This window comes from Arachis hypogaea, chromosome 1, assembly GCF_003086295.3.
Source record: "Arachis hypogaea cultivar Tifrunner chromosome 1, arahy.Tifrunner.gnm2.J5K5, whole genome shotgun sequence".
NCBI lineage: Eukaryota > Viridiplantae > Streptophyta > Magnoliopsida > Fabales > Fabaceae > Arachis > Arachis hypogaea.
The window spans coordinates 44015363-44037576 of NC_092036.1; the positions used below are offsets into that span (position 1 = coordinate 44015363).

The 22214-nt window shown below is 34.4% G+C and overlaps 1 protein-coding gene across 1 annotated transcript; it reads left to right on the forward strand.

Moving 5' to 3' along the window:
• Window positions 1-1813: 1813 nt before the first annotated feature.
• On the forward strand, window positions 1814-6580 carry LOC112803173 (monocopper oxidase-like protein SKU5). Its single transcript, XM_025846689.3, has 9 exons — window positions 1814-2254; window positions 2536-2645; window positions 2776-3046; window positions 3136-3274; window positions 4010-4376; window positions 4692-5057; window positions 5142-5220; window positions 5905-6104; window positions 6191-6580. The coding sequence occupies exons 1-9, from the start codon at window positions 2102-2104 to the stop codon at window positions 6288-6290; spliced, it is 1785 nt and encodes a 594-aa protein (XP_025702474.1). The 5' UTR covers window positions 1814-2101; the 3' UTR covers window positions 6291-6580.
• Window positions 6581-22214: the final 15634 nt, after the last annotated feature.

Sequence of the window (22214 nt, forward strand, 5' to 3'; positions counted from 1 at the left end):
TTATCTTCGCAAGTTTCTTCTTATTTTACTCTTTTAACAAGAATAAAAACAAAAAAAAATCAAACAAAAAAGAAGAAACACATAATGCTACAAAATTACTTGGAAGATGATGAACTTATATTCATTCAACTAAAAGAAAGAAAGAAATAAGAAAAAACAGAAGAAGAAAAAAATGCAGCATTAGAAGAAATATTTTTCTGTATTTGTAGCAAATTTGGGTGTAACACGAAAATATTTGGGTGTAATACGAAGATATTCGAGTGTATTGTTTAAGAATTTTTGGTGTATGTGTGCTGATAAGTTCTGAATAATTCAAAACTCTTTCTCTTCCTCCTCCTCATCTTCTGGTGCTTCTTTTTCTTCATCTTCTTATTTCATATTCTCAGGATTCTTCTTAGAAGGAAAAATCAAACAAAGAAGAAAAAAATACATAATGTTGCAAAATCAATAGAAAAAGAAGGAGAAAAAATACAGCAACAACAATAGTAATAAAAAAACAACGACGAAAATAAAAAACGCAAAGAAAAAAGAGGAGAAACACAAAGAAGAAAGAAAAGAGGAGGAGGAGGAGGAGGAGGTATAAATTTCTTTATACAATTATCTAATTATATCTATTTTTAAATGGTATTTTTGTATAATAAATATAAAAAATAATAAAAATATTATTTATACATTAAAATTAGTCATCATGTACATATGTATTTTTATACATATACAAAAATCACATTTCTGGACTTTACTATGAGTTTGTATGTTTTTTTGTGATTTCAGGTATTTTCTGGCTGAAATTGAGGGACATGAGCAAAATCTGATTCAGAGGCTGAAAAAGGACTACAGATGCTTTTGGTTTTCTATCTTCTCTGCGTTCTTGAAACTCCTTATCAGTTTTTTAGTTATTCAGTTGACTTATAATTTGATTACAATCAACGACGCGGTGCTGCTTGGGAGGCGCGATGAGAACGAAGGAATAGGGGAGGAGTAAAAGGCCAAAAGTCATTTCAGAGGGTTATGATACATCTTCTGGAAATGATTTGGAAAAAAAAATTCATGTTTCGATTTTTAATACTTTAAAAAATTGCATAATTACCCATTTTAAAAACTAATTTAATTATAAAATAGTCTAACTATGATTAACTTAATAACCAATTAAAAAGTGACACATTACATAGAATAAATTACATATTACTTTATAAAAGATACGGTAGAATTCACCTTAATTAATAATAATGCCACTCTTGAATTAATGTAATTTTCTAAATTATATTTGATTCTCATTATTTTATTTTTCTTGGTGATGAGAAAAATTTCATAAAAGTTGAAGTTAATTTGAGAATAATAAATAATAAAGGTGAGTTGCATTATTAATTGGAGAGTGACATAATTTATTCATTTATTTGAATAAGGAAGAGTCATGGTATATAACTATATACGTCATGAAATAAGTTTAACCGTGTCATTTGTGCACATATGAAAACACGGAATTTAGTAGGATGAAAAACCCTTATTTAGTGAGGCAAACAATCTTTCTCAGTGGGAACTGTGGGGAGCTTTTAATAAATTTCAAATTTTAACATAAAAGGTAATATTTTGTAAGAAAGGACAAATGAAAGTTGTTTTTTTTTCTTCTCTTCACATAAAAATACCTCAAGTTCATATATTAGTATTACACATTTTTAAACCACATTTGTACAATATACTAATATCACGTCCATTTAAAATTAAATTCTGACTAAAATAAGCAATCAAAAAGAGTAAAAAGTGGTATTAAAAAAAAGGGGGGTAAAGCTATATTTATGAGGAACAAGGGTCAAATAGAGAAGACAGAATATGCAAGGTATGAACTGGCTACTTGCTGTCACCCCTTGAAAGCCTTTGATTCCACCCATCATCCATTTCCACTCTACACTACAAACTCCTTTCACACCCCATTCAAACCCTCTCTCTCTCTCTCTCTCTCTCTCTCTCTCTCTTTTTCTGCATCTATCTGCCACGGAGTTCTATTTTTCTGATAGAAATTGATATTTGATAATGTAATTTCAGATAAAAGAAAATAAAGGGTCTACTCAACAAAACTTAAAACTTTGCTCTGAATCTCACGCCAATGGCTTTGTTTAAAGCTCTTGTGCTCTTCTTCTTCTTCTTCCTAACCAACGTTTCTCTGCTTCTCAACTTCACTAACGCTGAGGATCCATTTGCTTTCTACAACTTTGAGGTCACTTACCTCACTGCTTCTCCTCTTGGAGTTCCTCAACAGGTTGCTTTCTACTTTTCTATTTTCAATTCCCTAAAGTTTCAAGATTTTTACTTACAGATCTACTATAGGTCACACCAAATAGCAATGTGAAGCTTGAAAATTTGAAATGCCTATGTGGTTTTTGTGGAAATGCCACGATGAGTAGTTTTGAGTTTTTTCACTTAGTTATATTCTAGTGTTTGGTAGAGTGATTAGAAAGGTGCTACTTAGTTTTCAGTTTTAGTAACAAAACTTTCTTCATATAATATATATCTGCATTGTATTTTTTTATTTATTTTCAGGTCATTGCTATAAACGGCAAGTTTCCAGGTCCAACCATCAATGTGACAACAAACAACAACGTTGTTGTCAATGTCCGGAACAAGCTTGATGAGAACCTCCTCCTTCACTGGTAAAGGGTGTTCTTTTTTCTTTTCTCTGCCTTTTTTTTTCCCGAAGTTAAGATCTTTTTTATTTGTTTTCTTAATTAAAGAAGCTTTGAGATGAATTTATGGATATTTGTTTATGGGTTGTTGAGACAGGTCTGGGGTTCAGCAAAGAAGAAGTTCTTGGCAAGATGGTGTTCTTGGCACAAACTGTCCAATTCCTCCAAAGTGGAACTGGACTTACCAGTTTCAGGTTAAGGATCAGATTGGAAGCTTCTTCTACTTCCCTTCACTTAATATGCAGAGAGCAGCTGGTGGATTTGGTGGATTCATTATAAACAACCGACCCATTATTCCAATTCCTTTTGACACCCCACATGGGGACATTGTCATTATGATTGGCGATTGGTACACTCGCAATCACACGGTTAGTTTTTGTTGATTGAATTAAATAGAAGAAAGTGATTAAGTAAATATCTTGGTCAGGCTAAGCAATAATTAATACTTGGAATGCAGGATTTGAGGAAGGACCTTGATGCTGGAAAAGATCTTGGGATGCCTGATGGTGTTCTCATCAATGGAAAGGGTCCGTATAGATATAATGATACACTTGTTCCCGACGGCATTGATTTTGAGCAGTTTGATGTTCATCCTGGTAAGTGGAAGAAATTTAATATGAACTCTGAGTTCTTTTGTTTATTATCTATTTTAACTAATTGGTGGTTTTGTTAGGTCTGATATCATTTCATACCATTTGGGTCAAAGTTAGAGACTTGAATGTCTCCTTGTATAGTTCATGTAATGTTGGGGAAAAGAATCGTCTTAAGTTGCACATGACCTTGTCATGTGCATATCTCTTCCATTGCTTCTTTAACCTTTTCTTTGCCATTGTGCACATCTCTACTATTGTCTCTATTACCCTTTATATATGTCTACTTTTCATCATCTTAAGGTAGCTTAATGAATGGTGGAGATGTGCACATGGTATGGTCATGTATAATTCCAACATGAGAATCTTGGACTTCTTTAGACTTTAGTCATGAAAACAAAGAAGCAATATCTAGAATATATGTTGGTTCTTTTACCCACAAAAAAATTGGTTTGGGTACATGGGACCTGACGACATATGAATGTTGAGAATAATAATTTTAGAACAAATAATAGTATAGAAGCCAACAGGGTTTCATGTACTCACACACTTTACTTATATCTTTTGAATAATGCATGTAAAAATATGTTAGAATATATGCAGAAAAGAATTTTGTTGTTCCCATAATGTTGTTACGGTACTTGAATTTGAATATCGTCATTGCTCATGAATCAATATTGTGGGTTTGTATAGCTGAGGCTTGGTGTTTAGACCTTGAATTTTTCTGATAATGTTTAACAGGGAAAACTTACCGACTTCGTGTACATAATGTTGGAGTGTCAACAAGTCTGAATTTCAGGATCCAGAGCCATAATTTACTTCTAGCAGAGAGTGAGGGATCGTATACAGTGCAACAGAATTACACTAGCTTAGATATTCATGTTGGACAGTCTTATTCTTTTCTGGTAACCATGGATCAGAACGCAAGTTCAGATTACTATATCGTTGCAAGCGCCAGGTTTGTGAACGAATCACGCTGGCAAAGAGTAACCGGAGTTGGTATCTTGCGCTATACAAATTCCAAGGGTAAGGCGCATGGTCCTCTTCCACCACCTCCAGATGATGAATTTGACAAGACTTTCTCAATGAACCAAGCAAGATCCATCAGGTCTCTTTATGCTGCAATTCTATAACATTATTGTTCCATTATTCCACTGAACATGGTTGATTATCTTCTCTTCATTCATCATTCTTAAGTTTCAGGAACACTTTCAAATTAAGTGACAGAGATATTTGTTAAATTTATTGTAGTACATCAGTGTCCCAGTTGATGGAGATATTAAATGTTTTGCAAATATTAAACTACAACATTTAATTAAGTCATAGCACCACTAGAATTTATGTAGATTAGATTTTTAAATTTGAGTGTTGAGAAGCAAAAACTTGACGACTGACTCTTGTGATTATGTGGTTAATTATGCAGATGGAATGTATCAGCAAGTGGTGCTCGTCCCAACCCACAAGGGTCTTTCCGATATGGTTCCATCAATGTGACTGAAATTTATGTACTAAGAAACAAGCCAAGAGAGAAAATCAACGGGAAGAATCGAGCAACACTCAGTGGCATCTCTTTTGTCAATCCTTCCACTCCAATCAGGCTTGCTGACAAGTACAAATTAAAAGGAGTATACAAGCTTGATTTCCCCACCAATCCTATAACTGGACCACCTCAGGCCAAGACATCGGTGATTAATGGAACTTACAGGGGATTTATGGAGATTATACTGCAAAACAACGACACCAAGATGCATTCCTATCACTTGGATGGTTATGCCTTTTTCGTCGTCGGGTAGGGATATATTCCCTTCTCATTTGTGTGCCATTCCATTTCAGAACTTACAATATCACTTAGAACTTGTTTCTTTGTCTGCAGGATGGATTATGGGGAGTGGACTAATAATAGCAGGGGCACATATAACAAATGGGATGGAATAGCTCGCACCACAGCACAGGTATACTGATATTTAATGCTATCCTGTTCTTGAAAACATTTATATGTTCTTGTTTATGAATCTGTCATCAAAAGAATAATAAAAAAGCAGTCAAATCATCATTAGAACTTCTGTTTTGTCGTTAGTTTTTCCTGTTCGCATGTGTTTCTGCTCAAGTCTTTGTAAACAAGGCAGTTTTGGAGTTGGAACTTGTTGTGACAACTGAACCTGTTTTACCCTTCAAGCTCTTCTTTTTCATCATTTACCCTCGAAAACCTCAATTGGCAAGCATACTACTAGGGGACATGGGTATTATGGGGTGACCAAAGTCCTATATCGGGTAGTATGGGATGCTTGATGTTGTATTGAAGGAGAGTGGTACTCTCTAAACAGCTAGTTTTTAAGGTATGGTTTTTCACTTTCCTTAGATACTTAACATTGGCATCAGAACCTTGAAAAGGCTACTTAATAGGCTGGATTAAGGTGAACACGGAATTATGATAGCTGGTAGCAAAGTAGCTACCACTCGGTCAGAGGATGCTATCTGGATAGCCTGTTGTGCCAAAGGGGAAAATAACTGGATAATTTTTAAATATTTTATGCTGCTTCTTCAGTACCAATTACAAAGTTTGTATTTCAAATGTACCGTTGAACTTCTACAATGTCTTTCATGTACCTAAAGTCTTCCCTTGTCTTCCGGTGTAGGTTTATCCCGGAGCATGGACAGCAATTTTAGTCTCGCTGGACAATGTCGGAGTTTGGAATCTCAGAACAGAAAACCTCGACAACTGGTATCTCGGTCAAGAAACATACATCAGAGTTGTCAATCCAGAGGCTAACAACAAGACTGAGCTTCCCATGCCAGACAATGCCCTTTTCTGCGGCGCCCTTCAGAAACTGCAGAAGTATGTTCCCCAATCCTTCTCTTTCAACAGACATTTTTCTTTTCCAGTGCAAATGGTTAAATTATGCCATATTTTTTCTTTTTCAGGCCTCAACATATTAGTTCCGGTGCATCAATCGGTAAGAATACAGTGAAGCTGTTGTTGACTTGGCTGGCGTTTGTATGCGCCTTGATCCCCATTTTCTAGTGGAATCACAATTCTGGCTTTATTGGCTTGTTAGTGCTGAGGTTTCTGGCTTGAGTTCGTAGTTTTTTGTTTCTTTTTTTGTAAGTCTTGTTTGTATTATTATTAATCTTGCAGTGATTTTTGACTTGTATTCTTTTTCTACTTGTATTAGCTTCTTTTGATGTCTGTTGTTCCAGGTGTAATTGATTGGGACTGGCAATTCTTTTAATGCCTATAATTTATGTTAGTAGTTAATGACATGTAATCCAAAACTCAATTCAATGCAACATGGCACAAGTGGTTTCCACTGATATTACTCCTTTCCTTACTCTTCTTTTCTTTCAATCTTGTATTTTTATACTTTTCCCATTATGTTAATATGTCTTTTATGGTCTAATATTGTCCAACAATAATTGGCATTTGAAAGTTTTATGGTAGTATGATATCGAGCTTCTTTCTACAATATTTTTACTACTTATCATGTTCACCCACTGATAATAATTGTTTTAAATGACGAGCTTTACAATTTCCTAGTTGAAGAAAAGGATAATTTGGTGAAGACAATTTTGGTAACTTTATAGAATTATACTATCAAAAAAAGAAAGGTATTATGATCAACGGAAATGTTTGGTAACCAAAGAAAATTAGGCAAAAACAGTTAGAATTTGTCTTATTTAACATTCATTAACTGTTGCGATAATTAATAAATGTTAAATAATACAAGTTCTGGCTACTTTTTTTTGTCTCCTTAACATTACCATATGATTAGTTTCAATAGTTTTCTTTTTGGTCTGATACAATTTCAATGTTAAGTAGTAGTTTTTATAGGTCAAGATTCTTCAAGGCCCATGCTAGGCTCAAGATGTGTAGACCATAGCTGAAGATTAAGTAAACCTAACTGAATGTTTTCCTCTTGCACCTTTGCCTCGATAAATTTAGCAATATTTGTTATGATGTCAGTGAGTTTTGTTTCTCAACATTTTAATAATGAGTTAAGATTTGATCATTGATGTGGTCCTACGTGTTTCCTACTCCAAAGTTGGGAACAGTTGTTACAAATTTTCATTCCAGGCCAAAATTGTTGGGTAGATTGAGCTGGGTTCATCTTAATTCAGATGCCAACTACTTTACAGAAATGGTTAGGATTAAAAGTTATTAAAAAATTTATACAATCACTTAAAAAGGTCATGTAGTTTTATTTTCCAATTTTGACTATTTATATGCATCTCTCTAGGTTTTATTTTCTCACTTTATTATAATTTTTTGTTCTCATGTGATACACTCTTAATATTTTTTTTTGTCTTGGTTTGGGACAAACAGAACAACATATAAAGCCGAGCACTCTGAATATGTTTTGTTAGTTTTTATTTTGGTCTAGGCACCTTTTTTTTCCCTTACACTCGCACACACTCTCTAGAAGAGGGTCCTATTTCCCACTTTTTGGATTCGAATTCGAATGCAGCTTGAGGAGAGAGACCTATAAATCCTCCATTTGTTCCGAGTCCCAGCTGGGGGATATGAGTCGTCCCCATATGGATTTATTTGGGACCTTTGTTTGGACGGAATTTGGGACTTCAATGGATTTAATTTTTGTTTTCTGTTCTTTAGTCTTCTTAAATCAGGCCCATTATAACAAAAACAGAGTGAATAAAAAGTGGTCATACCATAAGCGGAATGGTACGATAAGAAAGTACTGATCGGCATCGCTCAGTGCTCAACTAATAAATGGATCAATGCATGACAAAAATGAAATGGCTCGATGTGAATACCATAAGCATAAAAAAGGGTCAATGTCAACTGATTTGAAAATTCAGCACTGTTCTATGTTGATCAATGGTCCAGCCGATGCATATAGCTTGAACTTGTCAGGCGCTGGGTTTATTGGCTTCGTTGATCCGTCTTTTCTCCTTACGAAGATTCAAACGTCGGAATCCCTGCAAAAACTGCAAAAACTACTCTAATGCTCAAATCAGTGGAATCACTAAAAATAATGCTCTTTGAAAGCTTTTTTACTTTTAGTGCTTAATCTCTTGGTTTTTCAACTTGTCTTGTTCATTTGGTCTCTCCTCTTTTTATAGGTAACAGAGCTTGTTGTTTTGTAATCATTCTAGACTTTGTGGTGCCTATTTTTTAGGATGGTAGTGGTCAATATATTTTAATTTTCAAATGTTAGCTTGTGTTATGATTATCGGGTTTATAATTGATCTCCGGCCTTAACGTTGACTTCTGGAACTTTGTGCACGTGCTGGCTCTGTCCGAGATATGCTATGTTGATGGTTTTCATACCGAGGTTATTGGCATGATTCACAGTCCCCAAGCTTGGCCTGTAGAATATAAGCATGTTGAGCTTTTGAGATGCTATATCCTCGGTTGGTATATGTCGGATAGAGCATGCTCGTAACCTCCAAGTTCAACGTGTTTTTTTTTTCGTAGGAAGAGTTGGGCCGATGATATGGGTGAAAATTGGGATTGTACTTTATCTAGTTGGGGTATAAAAAACGTTTGGGTTAGTGGAAAGAGAGAGAGAGAGAGTGTGTGTGTGTGCTTTTGGATTTAGTAACTTTCCATTAAGACAAGTATCTTGTAAACAGTTTTTTCCTTGTGAAGCTGTAATGTTTTTGTGTGAGGAGAAGATCATGAGTAAAAAAGGTTAGTGTTTATTTGTTTGTGTTACAGTTGTCCGTTTAGTTGCTTGGCTTGTTTGGGTTTTGTCGAGTCATGGGGAAGAAGAAGGTAGATGTCGTTAACGAGGGGGACCCTTATGGTTGGGTTGATGTTGACGTAAGAGTCGAGTTTCAATTTTTAGTACTGTCGGTTTAGTGTTGCAATTAAACGATGTTAACTGGGTGAAAAGTGGGCAGCAGTTAGAGGTTAAATTCTTACCTTATGGGAAAAGTGATAGGATATGTGAGAAGAGGTATGATTGGTCCTACTTTTACCTGTACACTTGCATGTTGATAGAATTGGGTATGAGGCTTCCGTTTTCAGAATTTGAATGTGGGGTTTTGTCACAATTGAACTGTGTTCTCACATAGTTACTTCCTAATTCCTGGACTTTTGTGCGAACTTTTGAGTGTTTGATGAAATATTTGGAATGTTATCCATCTCTAGAACTGTTTTTCTCTCTCTTTCAGGTGAAGGGTGTATGGAAGCGGTCTTGGATAAAATTGAGTAGTTATCCGGGTCGTAGTATCTTTAATTTGTATAAGTCATCGTTTAAGGATTTTAAGGGGATGTTTGTGAAGGTGCAAATTGGTGAGGAATTTTATCCCTTCTTCCTGGATTCGTTAATGAATGAAAGATTCCCTGTGTTTTGGTCTTCAAAACCGAAGAAGATTCTGGATTGTGAAAATAGAACGAAGAGTGAGGATTATGTGTTGGATTTTTTGGTTTCGGTTATGTCATCATCCGAATTGTTGTCTAACTCTAGTTTGTTGGAGCTTGAAGGAGATAGGGAAGTGATTGAGGAGTACTTAGGTAATTTAGGTTTGTATGTTTTATGTTGTGGCTGTGGAGTGGTTGATGTTGTATTGAATTTTTGTGTTTGTGTATTGTTTTTCAGGTGAGAAAGCCCCTATCTTGACTACTGCTAATATGAAAGACTTTGTTAATAAAGTAAAAAAGAATGAAAAAAAGTATCTTCCACCTTTGGTGAAATTAATCTTGACTAATTGTATTTGAGTTGTGTGATTGTTGCTTGGTTTAGTTATGCTTGAAATTGATTGTTTATATGAGTGATTCTTGTTGAAATTTTGGTGAAAATTTGATGAAATTTGATGATATTCAAGCTATGAATTTTGTTCTTGAGGGCTAGTAGAAATCCAAACCGTACGCCTTAAATTAAGATGAATTTGTGTTGAAATCAAGTAGAAATCATGGGGTTTTAGTGGCTGCCAATTTAATTAGAACGTTAGAAAAAAAATCGGTTACCAAAAAGATTGAAAAATATGTCAGGATTAAAGGAAGAATCTGAAGAATTTACAAAGAACACGAAGAACACTTTGAGTTTTACCAAGAACACTCAAGAACAGTCCTTTGATCCATTTTGGAGTCAAAGTGTAAATATTTTTATATTTTGGGAGGAAAGTATAAATACTAAAAGTTTAGAGGGTTAAAGTATAAATATCAAAAGTTAAGGGCTCAAAATATAATTTAATAAAATTTTGGGTTAAAAATGTAATTTTCAAAAATTTATAATAAAATATTATTAAAAATAATAAAATAACGGCAAGAAGGGAATTTTTTTCTAAAAGTCTTACGAAGACAACTTTAAACTTAGAAACTTATAATTACGTTTATAAAACACTTAAAGAGTGGTAAGAACATATTAGTGAGGAGAAGGTAAAAGAAAGATAAAATGTTGAAGAAAAGATAAAAACCAAAGAAAAAGTCGGTAAAGATTTAATAGCAAAAACAAAAGTTGGTTAGAGAAGCGATCTAGGAGCAGTATTGTAACACTCTTACTATCAGAATATCACGCTTTCGACTGCGCCACTCTGATAGCGAGAAGGATTACGACGACTTTCATATACTTAATAATAAAATAGGAGCTTTTGACTCGAAACCGTATTGCTATTTTCTTTGAAAAAACGAAAATACTTTTTCTTAATAACAAACATGCATATATAACCAAAATCAATCATAATCATCATATATGACTTGATATACAAGTAACTTGCAAATATTATAAATATACAATCATTACAACTCATATCACTCTTACAAGGATATAATAATAAAGGTGAGGAAAAACTACAATATATATATACAATAATATACAAATATCAGATACGCATAAGGAATTCTTTAAATTCTTTGCCCGGCCTGAAAAGAAAAATCTATAAGGGGGTGAGAACATCATCCTTGCTGGTTCTCAGTAGAGGGCTTTTAAGAATTGTCATAAGAGGATATTTAAAAGAAAACTATTTTTTGATTCCAGTGATCATCGCTTGTCTTATGAATCTTTGTGAAAACTATTAATCATCCAAAAATTGAAACCTTTTCGAAAACCATTAGTTAATTACCCGGATGCATATTTTGAATTTATAAAAAAATTGTAATTAAACATAATATCTCATAAGCTTTTGCTACATATACCAAAGGAGAAATTTCATTAAACTTACCACTAATTCATCCAATCATGACTTCCAGCCTAAACATAACCAAATCACGGTCTCCGACCCAAAACAATATCATTTCACAGCCATCGGCCTAGCACAAAATCAAATCACACTCCAACCACCATAATCTGAACCATTAGTCAAAATCACAAGTAATGCAGTTCAAACACAATCAAGAGCAATTATATCAAGTATAGCAATGATCGGTTAAGCAGTATTATTCATATAGGTAAACCAAGTACAATATGCACACCCAAACAATGCTACATAGATGCAAATAATGCATGCCTGCCCTATGGCCAATGAGCTCATCTGTCAGTTATACAGCCAAACCCGATATATTCGATAGCTAACCCTGGACAGTCCCAACGTGCGCGCATCTACCAAGAGAAATTTTACATCTTCAAGGAGAAACGTCTAGAAAGGTATAAGTGTCCGGCTACATCTTATGATGAAAGGTTAACAGAATCTCAAATCTCAACTTGGAGCAAGTGGAGTCGACCCACTACATCTACCCAAGGAAATCCGTGGCTCAGATAAAGTTTTAAATCACATATCATTCTCAACCAGGAGCAAGTGGGGGCGAACCACTGCATCTACCCCGGAGACTCAAACCATAACCCGGAGCAAGCAGAATCACTCCACTTCATCTACCCAGCCAGGTATATCACATTCAGAATCAATTTTATTATCATATTCATCCTCAGTCTCATTTCATTTCATTCAAAATCATAACTAAACTCAATCATCATCATCCCTCATCATCATAATCATCCTATCTCAACCACATTCTGGGGTAAGTGGTATCACTCCACTGCATCTACCCAGGCTGGTACATCTCAATCAAACTTTATTCTCAAGTTCAATAATTTTCCAAAGACCCAAAATCATATTTCTTCACCAATCAAATTCAATTACTAAAAATTCACCAAAACTTCTAAAAACGGGATTCTTTAATCAAATTCAAGACATAGTTCTTTTCATATGAAATCGAGTTCAGAATATAATCCTCTTCTTAATGAATCAAACTCAAAACAAAATCCTTTTCTTAATAAATCGAACTTGAATGATAATTCTTTTCTTTATAAATTAAACTCAAAATAAAATCATTTTCTTAATAAATTAAACTCAAAACATAATTCTTCTCAATAAATCGAACTGAAAATGTGACTCTTTCCATAATAAATCAAAATCAATAATATGATTCTTAAATCAAATTTTCTTTTAAATAACGCTTCAAACAAAGCCTCAGAGTTTTGTAAAAATATTGGCAGCATCTCTTCTAAAATTCGGACTCTGCCACCCTTCAAGGGTCCCAACAAGCAAACCAAACATCTCTCAATCGTTCAAATCACTTCCAATAAACCATTATCTCAAAAGTACCAACCCAACTCAAGGAATCAACAAAGTGCAGAACTCAAGTAACCAATCTCATCAATCACAATTCAAATGAACTTCAACAAAATCAATTCATAATTCAGAATTCTCAGCCTTCTCAAATAGTTTCAAAACTAAACCATTCCTTAATATAAACGTATATAAATCAGATTTCCAATGCAACTCATTTCTCAATATAAATATACCAATCGAATTTCCGAATCAATCTTTCATTAACCCTCACAACGCCAACTCAATTAATCAAGAATTCAATCAAGTAAACAATCGCATTCTTTCAAAATAATGCAGTCAATTCGTAAGACTCACATAATCACCAAAAAATATTTCTGCATCAATATCAATATCGCATAGTCGAAACCTGAAAGCTATAAAACGTGTCAAAACCCCTTTCTACCATCCCGCAGCAGTGGCAGCCGCAACCACCGCTCTGTGTTGCTTCTTCAACAATAGCAGAAACTCTAAATGCGATAAGCAAAAATCGAAACTCAACTCTATTATAATAACGCCGTAAAAACCTCAACGACATATATCGAAATAGCGATAAACGAGATTTTCAGAGTAAAACAACTTACTATGCTTAGAGAAGAACCAAGGAATGGAGCAGTTGCAATTCCAGTGATGACTTTCGATGAGCAAAACGATGATAGAGAGCTTTGGCGATGACACAGCCGCTTGTTGTCGTTTGTAGCAGCGCCACTGTCACCTCCATTCTTCTGGTCAGCCTCAAACAGCAATGGCGGGGAGGGAAACCACCGCACCTTTCCATCTTCTCCATTGCATCCTCCCTCGCTCTCCTCGGGTCGTCCGAAGATGGCAACAGCTTCTGATGGCGACGGGAGCTTTGGTGACGGCGTCAGGTTCACGAACGACAGCGACAACGGAGCACGAACGGTGACGGCTTACGCTCGTCTCTTTCCTCCTTGGCTTCTTTCCCGAACGCTGTTCGTCAAGGTCTGACGATGATGTGACTCAGCTTTCATGACGGCGATGATGCAGGAACAACGGTTGTGACGAGGTGGACTGAACGGCGGCGGCAGCGTGGCTCCTCGCTCTCTCTTTCCTTTGCTCTCTGTGCTCTCTCTTTCTCTCAATTGTTGTGAGGGTGTGTTTGTATGGTGTGTTTGGGAAGGGGTCCTACGGTACTGGGAGAAGAGATGTGAAGTGAGAGTGTGTTAGGGTTAGGCTAGAATTAGGGTTTTGCGTAGTTTAGGTATTTTTAATAATAATAGGGGTAATAGGGTAATTAAAAACTAATTTTAATCCAATAAAATTATCTTTAAAGAAAATAATATTTATTCATCAATTTACAAATTATTTTAAAATAAATACTCTAATCCAGGAATTAGAGATAATATAATTAATTTTTTTATTCATAAAAATTAAAGTATTAAATTCCAAAATCTCAAATATTTAAATCAAATAATATAAAATTCTTATTATTTTACTACTACTAAACTTTATAATTTAAATATAGAAAATTATCCAATAATTTTAAAATTAGATAAAAACTCTAATTTACTTCAAACTTAGTTTATCTAAACTTGATTTAATTATCTTTAGTAAAGTAATTTCTGAAATTCAAGTCTTTAATGAATAAATAAATTGAAATTGACTCATAATAAGATTTTCTAAAAGTTCTGGGTCTTACATTCTACCCACTTTATAAAAATTTTCGTCCTCGAAAATTGATGAGATATATAAAAAATTACATAGTTTCAATTTGTTATAAAATTGGTGAAGAAGGTATGATGAGGTGCCAGATGACATGTTTCAAACATGCGATGGTAAAGCATGGTGGCGAAATGTTATAAAACAAGCTGGGGTTAAAACAACTTGTTAACTTCCGTACACTGATCTCGTACCAACTTTAGAGATTCAACTTTTCAAACTTCAACATAAGTTATCTCCACTATTCTGACCCATACTTTATCGAACAACTCATCCAAGGGTCCTCAACCTCGTCAAACACTTTGCAAACCTTTCTATTGGTCATAAGTCCAACATCGACAAACCCTTTTGCAAGAATCAAAGCTCCACAACATCCTTTGACATCGCACACTTACAAGCTTCGCCTTTCGCGTCCACAAAACGCGTCCTGGAGAACTAACGTATCGCTTGCTATGCCTAAAGGCCGCACACGACACCAAACTAATGTCGTGTTTACTGAGAAGGAGACTGGACCTTAGAAAAGAAGGACAAGCGGCAAGGATAGGATTTGCCAGAATTGGGAAGAATTGTTGGAAAGCACAAGTAAACAAGTATGAACCAAGGTAACAAGGTGTTCTAGAGAGAAAATTCAAATCGAAGTTTGAAGAATCTTTAGCCAAAGTACATTGATAGGAATAATGCATTATTTTGAAACAAATTTAAGATAAGACAAAGTAGTATGGTTTACAGAAAAAGAATATCTAAACCTCAAGACAAAGGTCACAAAACTCAAGAGTATGATTAAAAATACTTTCGAATACATTATTCATAAAAGAATGAAAATCTTGAAGAAAAATCATTTCGTGGTCTAAATGAAAAGATAAGCAGCAAACATCCTTCAAAAGAATAGCGAAGCATGAACGTGGCATTATTCCAATATAAATTCAAGTTGAAATAAACTATACAAAGTTGGAAAAGGGAAAGATTAATTTGGCTAAGGGAAAAACTATATTTTGTCAAATACTTCGAAAGATATTTAGGTGCACGACTAAACAAAAGCATGCATGAAAACTGCGATTTGGTTGGAAGAAAATCTGAGATAAAGTTTTGCTCATAAAAGTAATAGAGAATACATTACAAACAAATAGGTTTAAACCACATACAGAAATTCTTAAAGTCTAAGGTAATGGAGTGTAGGCTGAGTTAAAAGCGATTTTGTTAAAACTTTAACAGATGGTTGTGTCACATCAAAACAAGTTCAACCCACAACAAAGAGATGCCCAACTCAAGTAAAGGAATGCAAAGTCGATGACAACCTTGCACAAGAATAAACCAAAACTTATTTAAAAAGGGTTAAAACAAAACTCTGAAAGTATACTTGAATTCACATCCTCATAAGAATATTCAAGAATATTAAGATGTGCTAAAAAAGGAAAATCAAATCACATTTCAAGAAAGAAACTTAAATCAAGGGGATTCAAATAAGACTTACGAAGCACGTCAAATCAAACACAACTGATTCAAATGAATACAAAAATCATAAAGAAAGGCATTTCAATCAACAGCAAAATCTCAAAGATTTTAACGGTCACTTTGATGCATCAAACAAGTTCAAAGAACATCAAAGAGTTCAAGAGACAAGAAAAAGAGTTTAAATAACACAAGGCAGATATCCAAAGAATTTAAGCAGACATATGAAGTCAATATCAAACGAGTATGCATATGCACAAGGAACAGGGTTAGAGAATAATCGGTTTACTTTCCAAGAAAGAAATATCAAATAGGAATTTCAAGACAAACCATGAAAGAATACGATAAGTAACTGAGTAACCTCAAGAAGCAACCTCTATCATTTTCCAAACCCCGTGATATTCGTTACCTATTACTCCTATCTCGTCTATGATAACCCATTAGTGTTCACATATACATAAACCATTAGTATTAAGCTGGCCAAACTTAATACCATAAAGTATGCAATCATAGACTAACAACATTAATCAGTAGACAGTCATGTGCATAGAGCTCTAACTCTCATAATCAGGACAAGACCTACAACATGACAAACGCTCAGGGAATGCAACTGAAGCATAGTTAGTCCATTCCTTAGGCTCTATAGAAAAGACTACTCTGATACCATAATGTAACACCCTTACTCTCAGAATGTCACACTTCTGACTGCGCCACTCTGATAGCAAGAAGGATTACAACGACTTTCATATACTTAATAATAAATAGAAGCTTTTGACTCGAAACCATATCGCTATTTTCTTTAAAACCCGAAAATACTTTTTCTTAATAACAAACATGCATATATAACCAAAATAATTCACAATCATATATATATATATATATATATATATATATATATATATATATATATATATATATATATATATATATCAGACTTGATATACAAGTAACATACAAATATTATAAACATACATATCATTACAATTCGTATCCCTCTTACAAGGATATAATAATAAAGGCAAGGAGAAACTACAATAAATATACAATAATATACAAATATCAGATGTGCAGAAGGAATTCTTTAAATTCTTCGTCCGTCCTGGAAAGAAAAATCTATAAGGGGGTGAGAACATCGTCCTCACTAGTTCTCAGTAGAAGGTTTTTAAGAATTGTCATAAGAGGATATTTAAAAGAAAACTGTTTTTTGATTTCAGTGATCATCGGTCATCTTATGAATCTTTTTGAAAACCAACTGTTAATCATCCAAAAACATAAACCTTTTCGAAAATCATTAGTTAATTACCCAAAATCTGGATTCATATTTTGAATTTATAAAAACTCTAATTAAACACAACATCTCATAACCTTTCACTACATGTACCAAAGGAGCAATTTCATCAAACTTACCACTGATTCATCCAATCAGGCCTTCAACCCAAACATAACCAAATCATGGCCCCTGTCCCAAAACAATATCGCATCACGGCCTTCGGCCCAGCACAAAATAAAATCACACTCCAACCACCATAATCCAAACCATCATTCACAATCACATGTAATGTAGTTCAAACACAATAAGGAGGAATTACGTCAAGTATAGTAATTAGCAGTTAACCAGTATTATTCACATAGGCAAATCAAGTACAATATGCACACTCAAACAAAGTCACATAGATGCATATGATGCATGCCTTTCCTATGGCCAATGAGGTCATCAGCCGATTATACAGGCAAACCTAACATATCTGGTAGCTAACCCTAGACAGTCCCAACGTGCGCGCATCTACCTAGAGGAATTTTTCATCTTCAAGGAAGGAAGATAAAAAAGGTATAAGTGTCCAGCCGCATCTTTTGATGAAGGGTTAACAGAATCTCAAATCTCAAATTGGAGTAAGTAGAGCCGACCCACTACATCTACCCGGAAAAATTCGTGACTCAGATATAGTTTTAAATCACATATCATACTTAACAAGGAGCAAGTAGAGGCGAACCACTGCATCTACCTCGGGAGACTTAAACCATAACCCAGAGCAAGCAGAGTCACTCCACTGCATCTACCTGTATAGGTATATCACATTTAGAATCAATTTCATTATCACCTTGATCCTCAGTCTCATTTCATTTCATTCAAAATCATAACTAAACTCAATTATCATCATCCCTCATCATCATAATCATCCTATCTCAATCACATCCCAGAGCAAGAAGAATCACTCCACTGCATCTACCCAAACAGGTACATCTCAATCAAACTTCATTCTCAAGTTCAATAATTTTCCAAAGACCTACAATCATCTTTCTTTACCAATCAAATTCAATTACTGACTTCTAAAAATGGGATTCTTTAATCAAACTCAAGACATAATTCTTTTTCATATGAAATTGAGCTCAGAATATAATCCTCTTCTTAATAAATCAAACTCAAAACAAAATTCTTTTCTTAATAAATCAAACTTGAATCATAATTCTTTTCCTAATAAATCAAACTCAAAACAAAATCCTTTTCTTAATAAATTTAACTCAAAACATAATTCTTTTCTCAATAAATAGAACTGAAAATGTGATTCTTTCCACAATAAATCGAAATCAATAATATGATTCTTAAATCAAAGCTTCTTTTAAATAATGCTTCAAACAAAGTCTTAGATTTTTATAAAAATATTGGCAGTATCTCCTCTAAAATTCAGACTTTGCCACCCTTCAATAGTCCCAACAACCAAACCAAGCATCTCTCAATCATTCAAATCACTTCCAATAAACCATTATCACAACAATACCAACTCAACTCAAGGAATCAACAAAGTCCAGAACTCAAGCAACCAATCTCATCAATCACAATTCAAACCAACTTCAACAAAATCAATTCGTAATTCAGAATTCTCATCCTTCTCAAACAGTTTCAAAACCAAACCATTCCTTAATATAAAAGTATATAAATCAGATTTCCAACTCAAATCATTTTTAATATAAATATACCAATCCGAATTTTGAATCAAGCTTTCATCAACCATCACAATTCCAACTCAATTAATTAAGAGTTCAATCAAGGAAATAATCGCATTCTTTCAAAATAACACAGTCAATCCATAAGATAACATAATCACCAAAAATATATTTTTGTAGCAATATCGATTTATAACAATTTAGAAATAAAATGAGTTTAAGGAAAGCACCCCTACCTCGAATATTCGAAACCCAAAAGCTATAAAACGCGTCAAAACCCCTTCTACCGGCTCGAGAAGCGGCAGCCGCAACCACAACTCGGTATCACTTTTGCAACAATAGCAGAAACTCCAAACATGACATGCAAGAATCAAAACTCAACCCTATTGTAATAACACCGTAAAAACCTCAGTGACATATATCGAAATAGCGATAAAAGGTGTTTTTGGAGCAAAACAACTTACTGTACTTAGAGAAGAACTAAGGAATGGAGTAGCTGCAGCTCCGGTTATGACTTTCGACGAGCAAAACGGTGGCAGAGACCTTCACTCTTCGGGGTAGCCTCAAATAGCGATGGCAGTGAGGGAAACCACCGCAGCTTTCCTTCTTCTCCATTGCATCCTCTCTCGCTCTCCTCGGGTTCTCCGATGATGGCAGCAGCTTTTGATGGTGACAGGAGCTTTGGCAACGGTGTTTGGTTCACGAACGGCAGCGACGATCAAGCACGAACGGTGACGGCGACGGGATGCACGGCATTGCCTTTTTCCTCCTAGTCCTGGATCACGCATGTCTCGCTCTCTCCCTTGTCTCCTTCCGTGAACACTCTCCCTCAAGGTCTAATGACAACGTGACTCAGCTTCCATGATGGCGACGACTGTGGCGAGGCAGATTGGACGGTGGCAGCAGCGCGGCTCTTCCCTCTCTCCTTCCTCTACTCTCTATGCTCTCTCTTTCTCTCCATTATTGTGAAGGTGTGTTTGTGTGGTGTGTTTGGGAAGGGGGGCTTATGACGTTGGGAGAAGAGATGTGAGGTGAATGTGTTAAGGTTAGGCTAAAATTAGGGTTTTGGGTTGTTTAGGTATTTTTAATAATAATAGGGATAATAGAATAATTGAAAACTAATTTTATTCCAATAAAATTATTTTTAATGAAAATAATATTTATTCATCAATTTACAAATTAATTTTAAAAAATACTCTAATCCAAGAATTACATATAATATAACTAATTTTCTTTATTCATAAAAATTAAAGTATTAAATTTGAAATCTCAATTATTTAAATCAAATCATATAAAATTCTTATTATTTTACGACTAATAAACTTGATAATTTAAATATAGAAAATTATCCAATAATTATAAAATTAGATGAAAATTTTAATTTAATTCAAACTCAGTTTATCTAAACTTGATTAATTACCTTTAATAAAGTAATTTCTGAAATTAAAGTCTTTAATGAATAAATAAATTAAAATTGGCTCATAATAAGATTTTTCAAAATTTATGGGTCTTAAAATATAGTTAGTGTTTGATTTGCATTAGGGTTAGGTATTATATGAAAAGTCAAATTGTTCAACTTAGATTTAATGAACCTATACTTGGAACATGATGATTATTCATACCGAAATTTACGTAATCTATATATGCAAACATTAAGAAGAGAAACAAGAATAGAAGAAAGAGGTAAAGAGAAAGAGAATCAAGAGTAAATCAACTATGGTATGTTTATCTCTTGTATATTCATTTGCTGCATTGAGGCAGTCAGATAGACAGTGGTATGACCATAGAAGACTTTCTTGCGATATTGATCTATAATATATTCCTGTAAGGCAAAGGGGCTATTTCTTGCTTACAGAGGTATCGTGACCACCTGTTCCATTCCTATAAGGCAGAGGGGCGATTTCCTGTGTATAGAGGGTGTGTAAGCAAACACATGCTAAATGCCACCCTACAGTTTAGAAGGGTGATTTCCTGCATGCAGTGGGTGTTGCCAACAGGAAAGCCATACCCGTTTCAGCTACTTTGGGTTACGTCGGGAGTAGGTAGAAACTGATAAATGAACTCATCTGTACTAGGACTAGACATGCATCATTCTTGTGTGCACATCATTTTCTGTTGCATATTCTCTCTGTTGTGCTTTATTTTTTGTATTTCTCTATTTGTACTTTGTTATCTATTTTCTCTGTTTTCTTTATTTATTGTATGAATATGCCTTGAAATATTTTACTGTCTAACACAACAATGAAAGTGATTAACATGACTAATTAGTGTTGTGTGTCTCATGCTATTATGGTATCTTTAAGATACATTTGGCATGAATGTCTATGAACACTCATTTTGGGAACGTTCGTGCTTAACTTGAGATATTAAGACTGATCACCTTAATGTTGATTATTTGGTGTAGATATGACCTCAATGACTGCGAATAGGCATAGTTTAATCGTGTTCCGAACGAGGAATTGGTATGAGTTCCGAACAGCTATTTTCGTAACCGAGCAACCCCAAGATGCAATTTCTAACATTTCAAAAATCTACGATTTGCATTACCTATTACTTCTATTTTGTCCATGATAACCTATTAGTGTTTCCATATACATGAATCATTAGTATTAAGTTGACCAGACTTAATACCATGAGGAATGTAATGGTCAACTAATATCATTAATTAATAGATAATCATGCACGTGATACTCAAACTCTTGTCATTAGTACAAGTCCTACTGCATGACAGACACTCAAAGTATGCAGTGAAGTATAGTCAGTCCATTTCCAAGGCTCTACAGGAAGGACCGCTCTGATACCATAATGTAACACCCTAACTTTTAGCACCTCATGATCACACTAAAAGTTCGAGCGTCACCTACCTCTACTCCTTTAATATGATACTATATTTATTTAATATTGAGCCTTAGCGAATACGATCCGAAACCTTTAATTAAGGAAACAAAGATTCTTTATCTTAAACCACTTAACCACAAAGGTATATATATATTCACATAGCATTAAATACATAGACTTATTTTAAGATTTTCAAAAACAAATCATACTCCTCTAAAAATTAAAAACAATAAACGACGAAGGAAAAATAATGCTAACAAATCAACCCATAAACATAATCTTCTATGCTCTTGTAGCCCTGCACAAAGCCTTCGCACCTGTAGTTGAAAGGGGTGGGAATAGGGGGTAAGAACTGGGGAGTTCTTAGTAGGGTCGGGGTTAGAAGTTAAGCTCATTTCATTATGTTCTTAGTCAATAACAATAGTCAACAAAGTACAATCTAACTCAACAATTACAGAACATAGAATTTAATCACAAGCACACACAATCATAGAAAATACAATCACAAACAAATATGCACAAACAATGA